At 46.4% G+C, this 13,245-nt stretch overlaps 1 protein-coding gene across 1 annotated transcript in view; it reads right to left on the reverse strand.

Moving 5' to 3' along the window:
- Positions 1 to 4,979: 4,979 nt before the first annotated feature.
- TMTC1 (transmembrane O-mannosyltransferase targeting cadherins 1) overlaps positions 4,980 to 13,245 on the reverse strand; it is a 59,926-nt gene continuing 51,660 nt past the window's right edge. Inside the window, exons 16-20 of the mRNA XM_088459312.1 lie at positions 11,679 to 11,823; positions 11,027 to 11,164; positions 8,806 to 8,928; positions 7,534 to 7,611; positions 4,980 to 6,895 (exon numbers count right to left, since the gene is read on the reverse strand). Coding sequence (XP_088315438.1) covers positions 6,656 to 6,895; positions 7,534 to 7,611; positions 8,806 to 8,928; positions 11,027 to 11,164; positions 11,679 to 11,823 — 724 coding nt within the window. The 3' untranslated portion in view covers positions 4,980 to 6,655. The remainder of the gene's footprint in view (positions 6,896 to 7,533; positions 7,612 to 8,805; positions 8,929 to 11,026; positions 11,165 to 11,678; positions 11,824 to 13,245) is intronic.

Here is a 13,245-nt window from a genome sequence, read left to right on the forward strand (position 1 = left end):
TTATAATAAAAACTGAATGGATCTCTGCTCCAGGGGAGAGAGTCTGTAGCAGATAGGATTCCTGTCTGGCGGATCTGCAGCCACCTCATATTATATCACAATTACAGTACAATAAATGTCCATCCCAAACTCGCCTTTAGTACACTTGTACGCCCCCTCCCCCCGTTACACCTCTCTAGGCAGGTGCAAGTCAGGAATACACCAAAAACACGGTGCGAAAATGCAAATTATGGGCCTGTTTCATCATGGATCGCATCTGCGACAGTGTACGCAGATTGGTCGATGGTGCGTACTGCGCATGCACCGCAGTGCGCGTGCGTGAGTTAGCATTGCGATCGCACTGCGATCACCTAAGTAAATACAAAGCCATCGCAGACCGAGGAACGGGACGTCAGCGTTTGGGGGCGATGACGGGGGAGTGGCTGTTCCGCATAAGCCCCACAGTGGGCTGCCCACGAAGTCCCCACTGACCGGGTGGAATGGGCCGTCATGGCAGGGCTAGGAAGGTTCGCCAAGGAGCAAACCTGGCGAATGGTAAAGTGAAGCCAGCGGGCCAAGGTCTGCTTAGTGGCCGGCCACCGCTCATGGACATCATATAAACAAAGCGAGTCCGACTTGTGAATCTCCCTAGTCCTCTTGACATAAAGCTGAAGAGCCCTCATCACAGCCAACGAAGCCTCCGGCTGAGATGAATCCGTAGTCTGGAATGAAAAATGAAAGCGGGATACCACCTTGGGAAGGTAGCCCAAGCGAGTCCTCAGTACAGCCCTGTCGGAATGGAACACAAGAAATTGGGAGCGACACGAGAGGGCGCTCAAATCCGACCCCATGCGGGCTGACGCGATGGCTAGTAGAAACACAGTGTTCCACGTGAGCCAACGCAAGTCCATAATCTGAAACTGTTCAAATGGAGCCGACTGGAGAGCTTGGAGAACTAAGAAAGATTCCAGTGAGCCACAGGAGAAATGAATGGTGGTTAAACATGGAGAACCCCCTAGGAAATAGTTTGCACTTCCGGAAGCAGAGCCATCTGCCTTTGAAAAAAGACGAGACAAGGCATAGACCAGGACCTTCAAGGACGAGAGCAGGAGGCCCCAATCCCAGCCCGACTGCAGAAAGGAAAGGATCCGCCAAAGGCGGAAGACCGGGTGTAAAACCCCTGGTTGAACACCAAGAAATATTGGTACGCCACACCCTGTGAGAAGTAAGTGTAGAAGAAGGCTTCCTAGCCTGCAGCATGGTCCGAACGACCCTCCTGGAGAATCCTTGTGCTCTTGGGATGGATGTCTCGAGCCACCCCATCAAAGCGAGACGGGCCAGATCCGGATGGAAATAGGGGCCCTGAGACAGAAGATCCGGCTGCAGTGGAAGACACAGAGGGGTGTCTATGGAATGGCCCAGGAGATCTGCATACCACACTCGCCGAGGCCAATCCGAAGCCACCAGGATCAGAGTGCCTCCCTCCAGCTTGAACCTGCAGAGCACCCGAGGAATCATTGAGATCGGAGGGAAGACACAAACCAGAGGGAATGTCCAAGGAACCACAAAGGCATCCACCAGGAGAGCTTCAGGATTTCTGGTGCGGGAGAAATATCTTGGAAGCTGATGATGATGGCTAGTCGCCATCATGTCAATGTCCGGCAGGCCCCCGCGACGGACTAACAGCTGGAAGACGTCCGGATGTAGCATCCACTTGCCTGCATGGACTTCCTGACGACTTAAGAAGTCCGCTTCTCAATCCTGAACGCCCGGAAAGAAGACTGCGAACAGTGCTGGAAGTTGATGTTCCGCCCAGCGAAGAATTCTGCTGACTTCTTGCATGGCTCCAGGACTACAAGTGTCACCCTGGTGATTTATGTAGGCCACCGTGGTTGCGTTGTCCGACTTTATCCTTACAGTAAAATTCTGAAGCCCTTGCGGCACAGATACTGCCATGACTGCTATGACCTTCGTGAACACACAAGGGGCCATGACCAGTTAGTGGTTGGTTTGGATAGCAAACCTGAGAAAATGCTGGTAACTGGCTCATATAAGGAAATGCAAATAAGCATCCTGTATATCTAACGATGCCATAAACTCCCCTGGTTCAATGCTAGAATGATAGGCCGAAGGGACTTCATGCTGGAAGAAATTTGTTTTAAAATTGAAAATGGGTCAAAAGGTAAACTACTGCCCAAAGTGGGGCTCTAACCCACGACCCTGAGAGCAAGAGTCTCATGCTCTACCGACCGAGGAAGCCGGGCTTGGCCGTCTGGATTCTGAACCAGAAAAAGATTGGCATAAAGCCTAATCCTGACTGGGACGGGGAACAGAAATAACGACCCCTGAGGTCAACAGAGAGCAAAAAGACGCCTAGAGAGCTTTCGGCTTTTCTGGCTGTGTTGGAAGGCCGGTGGAAAAAAACCTGGAAGGCAGACGCAGTCAAAGATGAGAGCATAGCCTTGAGACATGACGCCTCTGACCCAAGCGTCTGTTGTGGCTTCCACACTGCCGAAAAACTAGGAGGCCGGCCTCCCACTCCGTGGTACCGTTCCATCGTGCGGCAGGCTTGTCTGCTGGTTCGGCAGCCGGACGTCTAGTGGACCAGGGTTGCTTACCTCTGGGCTTAGAATTTCTAGGAGCTGAACCCTGGCTTCTGTTGAAATGACTGACCTCTGGCTTTGCCTTGTGGACGAAAGACAGGAGTCCTAGGACTCGGTGTGGCAACTGATGGTAAGAAAGCAGATTTGGATGCTGCCACGTAGTCACAATCTTGTCCAATTCCGGACTGAACAGGATGTCGCCCAAATAGGGAAGGGCTTCCAGAGCCTTTTTTGGATTCCGTGTCCGCCTCCACCAGTGCGCAGCCAAAGTGCAAAGTTAAACTTCCTGAATCTATGGCTGCTTCAGAGAGATAAGAAGCTGCCTCTCTAACATACACAACCATGGAGGCCAGGACACCTCTCAGCATGCCAGAGGTAAGTACTTCCTCCAAAGCGTCTACCCTGCAGCCGAACGCTTAAGCCACTCAAGCTGAAGTGAGGGCTGGATGAGCTAGAGCACCTGCATTGACATGCATTTCCAGTCTCATATATATATATATATATATATATATATATATATATAGGATCTTTCAGAGATGCCGTGTTAGGGATAGGCAAGAAGGATGACCTAATAATAAGATGTGTAAAATGGGCATTGGTGACCAGTAACCAAAGCAGGTACAGGGACACAGGCAAGGTACACTTACATACATACAGACCACTGAATGCAGAATATGGGCTAAGGAAGCTCAACAAACCAGCCACAAGTAGCAGGAAGAAGCAATTTAACTAGCTAGCTGCTGGGAGCAGGCTATGAAGGAGCCTGGAGCCCACTTCTCTATCCAGCGCTGAGGCAGGCATTATAGTAAAATGGCCGCTCAGTGAGAGGAGGAGAGAGTATCTGACTGGGGAGGGGCTACAAGGAGGCACCCGCCTCCCCCGGCTGACATAACCCCAGGGAAATGGCTGCCCCCACTGTCAGCTCCGCCTCAGGTCTCCTGCTCTGGTGGTAAAAGCCACCGGGAGTGAAGGTGACCGCGGCAGAAGTCACTGACCCAGTCGCCAGCGTTGGGGCCACCCTAACACTATATAAAATAAAAGTAAATAAAATTTCTAACATATCTAACATATCGCCCCCGAAAATGGTGCCCAGCTCCTGCCTTGGCACCAAACTCAAAACTGATGGCCTCTAGCTGTACTTCCATGGCATGGATGGTTCTGTATGTGCTGGATTGCGGCCTTCCTTCTCCTGCCTCGCTCCTGCCGTGGGCTTGCAAACTAAACTGATGGTCTCTGTCTGGGGCTGGGTATAAAGGAGAGTAGCCTGGGCTTGTGGGTAAATTTCATTAACTGTTTGGTGCCCAGTCTCTTCTCTCCAGGCTATACCCATTGTCATCCCTGTGCCCCCTAGTGGAGGGGGAAGAAATAGCGGTAGTGGGCATCTCTATGCTGTCTGTGCAACGGCTTTGCGATTGCAGACATAAGCATATTTTCGCAGCAGACCTGTGTGTGCGTATTGTATAACTTGTGCTAGACAGACAACAGCTAATTGTGGATTGGTTTACACTGGCTACGTGCAAATATTGCACCTACAAGCAACATTAGAAAATGCATAGTCCTAAATGCCAGTGGCAGTCCCGGGGTTTAAAGATTTGACCCTGGAATTCCATATTTTTTATTACTGAATTACAAAGCACAATAAAATTCCTATTTGTTGTATGTTAGACACTGGGCCTGATTCAGACCCGCTCGCAAGCGGGTCGATTGCTAGGCAGTGCACGCGCGGCGTGCGCAAGCCCCGGAGCGAGCGCAAAGAGCACTCGCTCCGGCGTTCGTATCCAAAAGGGGCGGCTGTCGATGTTGATCGTCAGCTCGCCCCGTTTGGGAGGTGGGGCGGGGGGGTGGCCGGGAAATTGGAGGCGTTCCTGCAGGAACGCCTGCCGTTTGTGGGTGGCCCTACTGACATCACTCGTGATGTCAGTAGGTGGACTTCCTGCTCTATTAAAGCAGGAAGTCCACTGGGGCTTGCGGCAACGAGACCCTACCGCAAGGGTCTCATCGCAAGCCCGATGGTCTTGACCATCGCGACCATCACCTGGCCTTTCGCATAAGCTGTGGGTGTAATCCACAGCTATGCGAGCGGCCAGGAGGCAGCAACTAAAACAAAAAGCGCCCGTCCTGATTCAGAACGAGCGTTCGCTTTTTGCGAGCGCCTCTGAATCAGGGCCACTGTTTTTACCAACTAATTATCTGCGCTTCAGAAGTTTATATTTATTGAACGGACAATTGCGCTATTATCAAATTCAATAATCCTGTCATGATGGGTGTTGTAGTGCTCCAAGATCTTCTGAGACAGCAGCACCACAGTTTCCCTAGAAAATATCTGAAAAATGTCGGCAACTGCATAAATAAAATTTACAATGACAGAAGATTCACTGCAATAAAAAGTTTAACAAGAATAAAACGTCTCACTTTATTTGGAATAACATTGCACCATAAGACAGGGTAATATATTTGCAGATACTTGACAATAGAACAATGTTTTTACAGCGGATTCCCTCAAAGACTTATCCTTCAGGTTATAAACAAGACATTTTCCTGGCCTGGACAACTCTGTGCAAAACACTGAGAATCTCTAAGTACGTCAAACTCCTGCCCCCCGGCCTCTAAGACCTTTCCAAATAAAAAGTGTAACGCAAGCGTGATAATATTTGTTCTATATACCCAGCTGAGCTGCAGTGTTTCTGCATTACTAGACATCCAGATGTATTTGTGCTAAGATGGTATATATGAGTTTTAGCCTGCTGATCATTATCGTACAGTATAATATCTTGTTCGGGGAAAATATATTTGACTTTATATGGTTATGATTTATATATCTCTTTAAATATATAGGTATGTCACTGTAAAAAAATAGTTAGATGATAATCTAGAAAACCTTATATATTGCAATACAATATATATATAAATATATTACATTTAATAACTTATAAGATTATTACGTTTGAAAGGTTGAAGCAGTGCTTTGAAAATAATTTGGGCATTTGACATCTAATCAATCATTAATGTATAAAATGTGAAACGCGTTCGATGAATTTCACCCATAAGTTCACATCATTTTTAACAACATGCAAAAAGTTTCACTGCATTTTCTTTAATCACACACAACATTTTTCACACATGAAATACATTCACTGCATGTATTCTTACATGCATCACTGTCTACATCCAGAGAGACTACGCGTTTCACCTCCACCATGTTTCTTTAACTGTATCTTCATTACACTGCCTAGAAGTGTGCTTTCCCGTATAAAGTGTGCCTGGGTGGTGTAACAGACGTTCCATTGATTTATATTCCCTTAGTGATGAAATAATATTCACGCTGCATGAATTTTGCTAACTTTTATAAGGTGTTCCCAAGTGTGCTTTCACAGGTTGCTTACAGTTCCCTAATCTCCTGCCCAAACCTTTCTGTAAATCGTATACATCTGATAAATTGCTCTTTAAGGGTTACGTACACACTGCTGTTTAATATAAACCTCACTGTCCCCATTCTCATTTGACAAGCATTTTGTTGCATTTATAAGTACGTTCAGTCCATGCAAATAGACTTGTTTAGGTGACAAGTCAGGAGATCGTAATCCCGTTCACGTCAAACGCGTGCAAATGCTCCTTAAACGCATCTCAACGCGCTGCAGCTGAGACGAGTGTATCTTTTATGAAAGTCGGCGAGGCGAATGAAACGCACCCGGATGGAACAAGGACTGTTCAAAGGAACACGCTTCCAGGCAACGCACGTTACGTAAAAATGCAAATACGCATGTTCTCAGTTTTATTTCTATTATCCATCTTTTACTTGCGTTTTATTTTGCGCTAAAAATATGTTTTAAACATAGTTTTACCGCCAGTGGGTACATTGTCTGAAACAGCCTGGGCTTAGCGGCAGGGACATGATATGATGTAGTTGGTGCCATGAACAGGTCCAGGGGTCCAAAATCACCATAGATCACTTGGTGTCTGCTGAAAGAGGCCTCTAAAGCCGGTTCCTCGCACACTAGCGGCGGACCCTCACAGTATTTCCTCCACCTTCTCCCTCATAGCTGCCCCCCCCCCTGTGATTTAGCAGCATACGTTTATTTTTCTCTGGTAGGTTTGTCGTCTTCTCCGCTGGTTTCCCCGGGTGTTTCTGCGTCTCTCTCTGGTCTCTCGCCGGATCCATGCGGATCGGTTTGTGTACCAGTATTTCTTTCCTTTGTTCCTTGCAACTTGTTTTCCAAGCGCTGAAGTTTAGCGAGGTTTTCCTTCAGTAATTTACTGTCGGGATCCAAGGTGGCGGCCTTCTTATAATAGGTGCGGGCAGCAATGTAATCCCCCTGGGAAGGAAACAATTGCAAATGTATTAGTCCTTGCAACCGTAACTCCACACAGTCTCAAACTCACGAGCATCTCCCATGGTTCCCTACTGGTTAGGCGTCAACATCTGTTTTGTTGGGTGGATACTTTCAGTGAATATTCTAAGCCCCCTCCCCTCCCCCCCCCCCCACAGTTCAGAATTAAAAAAAAAATCTGTCACCATCTAATAACAAATCAGTAAAGAAATGCGCATTAAAAAAATCCTAAATATTAAGCTTCCTATACATTTAAAGAGTAGTAAATATAAATATATAGAGTTGTGGAATATGCCCTAACTTTAACATAACTACCACTATCCAATCTATTTAACCAGACTTGATTTTAACTCTTCAATCCCTCCGTTATTGGCATTGGGAGGTGTACAAATATAAATTTTGCACTGTAGCCTGTAGCACCCAATCAGGAGTCAGCTTGAAGCAGTCTAGTGTAGGCACACTATTGATGCTAGTATCTGATTGGTTGCTATGGATTACAGCACAAGTCTTCTGCCTCCATCATTTTATCAGTTAAGCCCTAATTTATGGTCTCTATCATAATGTCATTATTTATCCACCTTCCCTCTCTCTTATTTACCAATAACTCCTGACCCGCTCAGTACCTGAATGTGCTTGATGCCGCCCATGTTCATCCAGGCCTGGGCTTGCTTCGGACTCAGATCAGCCACGCGACTGTAACTCTGAAACACAATATAGAAAATGGAAGATTTAAGTGTTCTCCCTTAGCGGTCCCCCTCACAGTGTCGCCTGCTTGCATTCGGGCGGCCATTTTGTGGCCTGAGCCGACATTCACAACAGTAAAGTCTATCAGTTCAGTAGGAACTAGCCACGTTGCTATGGCATGAGGCAAAAGTGGCTTATGCCTCAGCGATGTTCCTAGGCTAGGTAATGTATCATAATAGCCTCCTCTGCTGTGTTTATGTAATAGGTACATTTTAATCTAGACTAAATATCTAAGGGATATAATTACGATAGAGTTGGTTTGGACCCCAAAATTTAAAGCAGCTCTTATGCTAAGTGCAAATCCCGGCGTGTTTTGCACGTATCATTAGTGCTGTTTTAAATTTTGAAATCAACCCCACAAAGTAGCTCTGCTTTATAAGCATAGCCCTAAGTATACAAATGCATTGTCCTCGCAGATAGCCCAATGGCTACAGCATGCACATATAGGGCCTGAATCTGAGATGTGCGCAATTTCCGAAGGCGGCCCCATCTCGTGAGTTTGAGAGAACCGCGCATGTGTTGCGGCTTGTGCAAATTATACCATTTACGAGTCGGCCGCATCTCAGTCACTTCGCACCCACAGACAGTGGGTACAGTTACTGGGTGTCAATGGGGCCTTAGCATGTAGAAGCGTTTCGTGGGCGTGCAGACAGACTTGTGGGCGATTCTGAGGTGGGTGTATACAAGGATCCGCCCCTTTGTCAGACGGATCTTCTGCATCAAGGATGGGGCTGATGCATATGCAGATGACAGTGATGACGCCTGCTATTGCTACCGTAGACCACTAGGCGGAGCTGTCGCGTAGATATGCAGGTGGATGTCGCATAGGACTTCCAGTCGCTGGAGGCGTCTGGCGTTGTGGCCGCATTGTATGGAAATCATTTTGAATAATAGATTTGAAAGGGATTCTGATTTTAACTGTAAATGCCTGAAACTCTTCATGCTTCCTGGCTTACTAATACTATTATTAGGGTACCCGCCAGCATTCTGGGACCTGCATGGACAACTTTAACAAGACCCCCAGATATTTTATTTTTGCACGTGTAAACAAATAAATACACCAGAAATTATAAACAGCGAGCTCTGAGCAGAATAAAAAACGTTGAAGACCATAAACCCTAATTCTCTGCCGTCTGTAATTCAGGGGATACCTGGAAGGCTTCGTCCAGCCGGTTCTGCTCCCGCAGTTGGTTGCCTTTTGTGAAATAAAGCTCAGATATTATTTTAGGATCTTTCGGTTTCATCTGCAGAGCGACGTCAATCATTTCCAGAGCCTGCGACACAGAGGGACATGGTAAGGGTGATAGAGAGGAAAATGCACACTACAGCCTGTCCCTTCACCAGGAAGCAATGACATCTCTATGGTATAAAGAGTAATGCAAGAGGAGGATCACTGCTCGCATGGAAGGGGAGAGAACATGCTCTAAGAGGAGGCTGACTGCTCGCATGGAAGGGGAGAGAACATGCTCTAAGAGGAGGCTGACTGCTCGCATGGAAGGGGAGAGAACATGCTCTAAGAGGAGGCTAAAAATAGTTATGGGTTTCGCGCTATAGAGTAGTACCTCTAGCTGCTGAACACCAAGAAGGTAACCCCACCTTCTTAAATAGATTAATGCTAATAATACGATATGGTGTCTGCGCTCTGAGGTGCTTATTGTGTCATGTGTTGTTACTAAATTACGGGGTGTTTGTGGGATATATCTGTTGTAAAACGTGAGTGGGTTGTACGTGTTTTTTTAATGTCTATGTTTGATTTGAGAGCTCCCCAAATTTTGGGACTTTATATGGAATGTCCTGGTGTAATCCACCTCAAGGAAGCTGTTGGGTGGTAGTTCTTAAAAAACAGCAGTCCTGGTGGTGTTTACTGGTGGGCAAAAACTTTGGGCGGAATTTTCATCTGTGTATATACAAAGTTAATGTGAAATTGTTGTGATGGTTATTTTTGAAGTTCTTAGAATAATGGTGGGCGTGTGCGCGGTAGGTGTAACCTCCCCTTCTCCAAATGGTCTCTGTCCTGGATAACAGCCACTCCACCTGGGTCCCGACGTACTTCTGCTGGTCCACCAGGTGTACCTCCTTCCGCGTAGTGAGAGGTGATGGGTGTAAAGGGCAAGAAGTGCTAGCCAATGTGTGCGGACAGATCACTGGATATATGGATGAGGGGTAAAAACTAATTTATTAATCTGCACCTAGCCCAATAGGGCATCAATCGGTGTCAGATAGTAAAATAACATTACACTGAGGTAATCAGAACATGTACTGCATATAGTCTGGAATAAAAGTCAATAGCATATCAATCAGTATTGTCCCAACGCGTTTCTTCCCATGTGGGGACTTTTTCAAGGGTAGGTCTTGAAAAAGTCCCCACATGGGAAGAAACGCGTTGGGACAATACTGATTGATATGCTATTTGGAGAAGGGGAGGTTACACCTACCGCGCACACGCCCACCATTATTCTAAGAACTTCAAAAATAACCATCACAACAATTTCACATTAACTTTGTATATACACAGATGAAAATTCCGCCCAAAGTTTTTGCCCACCAGTAAACACCACCAGGACTGCTGTTTTTTAAGAACTACCACCCAACAGCTTCCTTGAGGTGGATTACACCAGGACATTCCATATAAAGTCCCAAAATTTGGGGAGCTCTCAAATCAAACATAGACATTAAAAAAACACGTACAACCCACTCACGTTTTACAACAGATATATCCCACAAACACCCCGTAATTTAGTAACAACACATGACACAATAAGCACCTCAGAGCGCAGACACCATATCGTATTATTAGCATTAATCTAAGAGGAGGCTGACTGCTCGCATGGAAGGGAAGAGAACATGCTCTAAGAGGAGGCTTCATGAGCGAAGGTCTAAATTGAGGCTCGCTGAACCATAGAGGATAAGAGGAGGCTCGCTGAACCATAGAGGATAAGAGGAGGCTCTCTGAATATAGGGGATAAGATGCGCTCCCTGAATTTAGGGGATAAGAGGAGGCTCAGTAAGCATAGGGGATAAGAGGAGCCTCCCTTAACAGAGAGGGTAATGACCAGTGGCGGCTCCAGGGGTGGGGCTGCAGCGCAGTCCAAAATTCAAATAGGGGAGCCACACCAACTGCCAGTGAGTCCTGGCTGGCGATGTTTGTGGTGACAGTTGGTGTGCCTCCACTATTTGAATTTTGGACTCCTCTGGAGCCGCCTCTGGTAACGACATATGTGTTCGAATAACAGTACTCACTTTGCCTCTTTTGATTAAAATTATAAATTAATTTTTGCCTCTGCTTATTGCCGTGAACAGGTTATGTTATAGAAGAAGAAACTAGGACGGTACAGTCCTGACATGGTATGAAGTTAGGTAGAGGACGACCACCTTGGAATAGGCCTCCTGCTTGCTGTAGATAGCTGACAGAAATCGGAAACACTCGATACAGTCAGGGACCTCATCCGCTATCCGACGAGCAAGAGCCTCGGCCTCCTCCGTGCGGCCCATCACAGCCTGGACTTGTGCCTGCGAGAGACAGGAGAGAAAACTAGTCCTAGGTAGTAGCAATAACAGAGAGAAGGACATGTGCACCTAGCAGGAGGCTGCCATGACAGGGTCAGCGGGACAATACAGACAAGGAATGAAAATGGGGCTAAACTTAAAGGACAAAATGGGTAATTGAGCAAAACTTAAATCCCACAGCGTAAAAAAAAAAATCTGATTTGTGACCTCACACGGCTACTACTGCGCAATTTCACCCAGCTCCACAAAGAATTGCGCGGGTTTACCAACCCAAATGGTGGCATCTGCCATGGGTGCATAAATATACGCAAGATGGTGTAAGGAGATGGGGGGATCGCGGCGTGTAGGTGAGGGACAAGTTTAGTAAAATGTAGTTTTTCAGTACAAGATCATTTAAACTGGCTAACGGGTTGGCGTGGCGGGATTTACACGGGCATCCTTCCTCTGCTGGAGGGCGCACAAAGGACCATGGCGGACCCGTACTGTTTGCGGTTCATAGCTCAGCCTCTCGGCTCACCAGTGACAGACGCATCTGAACGCTATCCGGGTGCAGCGCCGTCGCCTCCATGTACAGACGCAGGGCCTCATTGTATTTCTCTGTGTTGTAATACAGAGCTCCAAGAGGGGTGATGACATCAATGTCCTGGGATATCTGCAGGGCCCTAATAATGAGATACAAACAGAAACACGTCATGGGATAGATTGCAAGCTCTGTTTCAATGCATGCTGCTGTATAGGCTTTCAGGTATGTTCAAACAGCCCCAGGCCCACTTATTTCACCGAGCTGCCGAACATGTTGTCGCTATATAAATACAGGGTAACGCTGGTCAGACTAAGCAATATTTATCTGGCTTTTTACCAAGTTAGACAATCGTGCAATGATTCCCCATGTGCTTATTTCCACCAAAGATGAAAAGGAACGATTAAAATGAATTTCGATGTTAAATACCCATAGATGAAAGTGTGTGTTTGGCCAATAACTGCATATATTACACCAGTATGGTCACAGGCTGATTACACTAATGAGTCCTCCAATAGAAGACTTGCCAAACTAGGCAGAGATCAGGCCGAAGGTCGGCCGTCTTTATAATATTGATAATAATGTATAAATCGATCACTCCTGTGTCCAATCCGACTGTAAGCAGGACAGGTTCAGCAGTCGGGAAGAAATACACAAATCTATTTTTAAATAGGTGATTTTAAGTGTTGTTATAGTATCCTATTATGTTGGAGAGAACAGAACAAGTTGTATTACTGTCAAATATTTCATGTTATTCCTCGTTAAATAAACAGACAAAATTATGCAGAGCGAGTTATAGATGTCACAGTAATTGTAACAATGTGCAAATTATGAATGAGTGATTTAAGCTTTAGATACTCAACCTAAAGATGGATAATAGAGACGGATAATAAAACAGAATTACAGCTGTTATTCACCCACAGGCTCAACAACCGAGCATTGTGCCCTGACATCAGCGGGACCATGGAAGAGGCAGCGGGACCCCTCTATGTGACAACTGAATGGTTACGGTGTATGAATCATTTGCTGCTGTGGCCAGATCCCCCCTCCTCTCCTCCAGGCTGATACAAGGCTCACATGGTTTGAGTCAGAGGGGATTATTTAAGGGGATCAGCCCCCTTAAATAAATCAGAAAACATCCCGTTATTATGCTGTCTTTGTAACTTTAGATGCAGGACTGTGTCACAAAGTGTTCAGTCTTGATTAACGACTGTGCATGGCCAAGATCATGAGACTCATCCTCCCGTCGCCATAGATACAGGGTACTGTTTTCTTCCAACGTATCCTTCTCATTCTATTATTCCTGAGTTTTCTGCCTGCGTAAATGCTGGGAATGCCCTAAAGATAACAATTCACCACTATGGCAGAAAGTCACCGTTCTCTGCTGTTGTGGGGAAAGGAATTTCATGGCCCACTGGCTGTTGTGGAACTACAAGTCCCATCATAAACATTACAACTGAAGAGCCACAGGTCACCCTGCTAAACTATTGGGAGTGAAATTCAGTTCATAGCGATGGCCGCGATGCGATCCGGAACAGTCGGGACGCAGGCACTTTGGACCATT

The sequence above is a fragment of the Taudactylus pleione genome, unplaced genomic scaffold (assembly GCF_031769625.1).
Source record: "Taudactylus pleione unplaced genomic scaffold, aTauple2 ptg000903l, whole genome shotgun sequence".
NCBI lineage: Eukaryota > Metazoa > Chordata > Amphibia > Anura > Myobatrachidae > Taudactylus > Taudactylus pleione.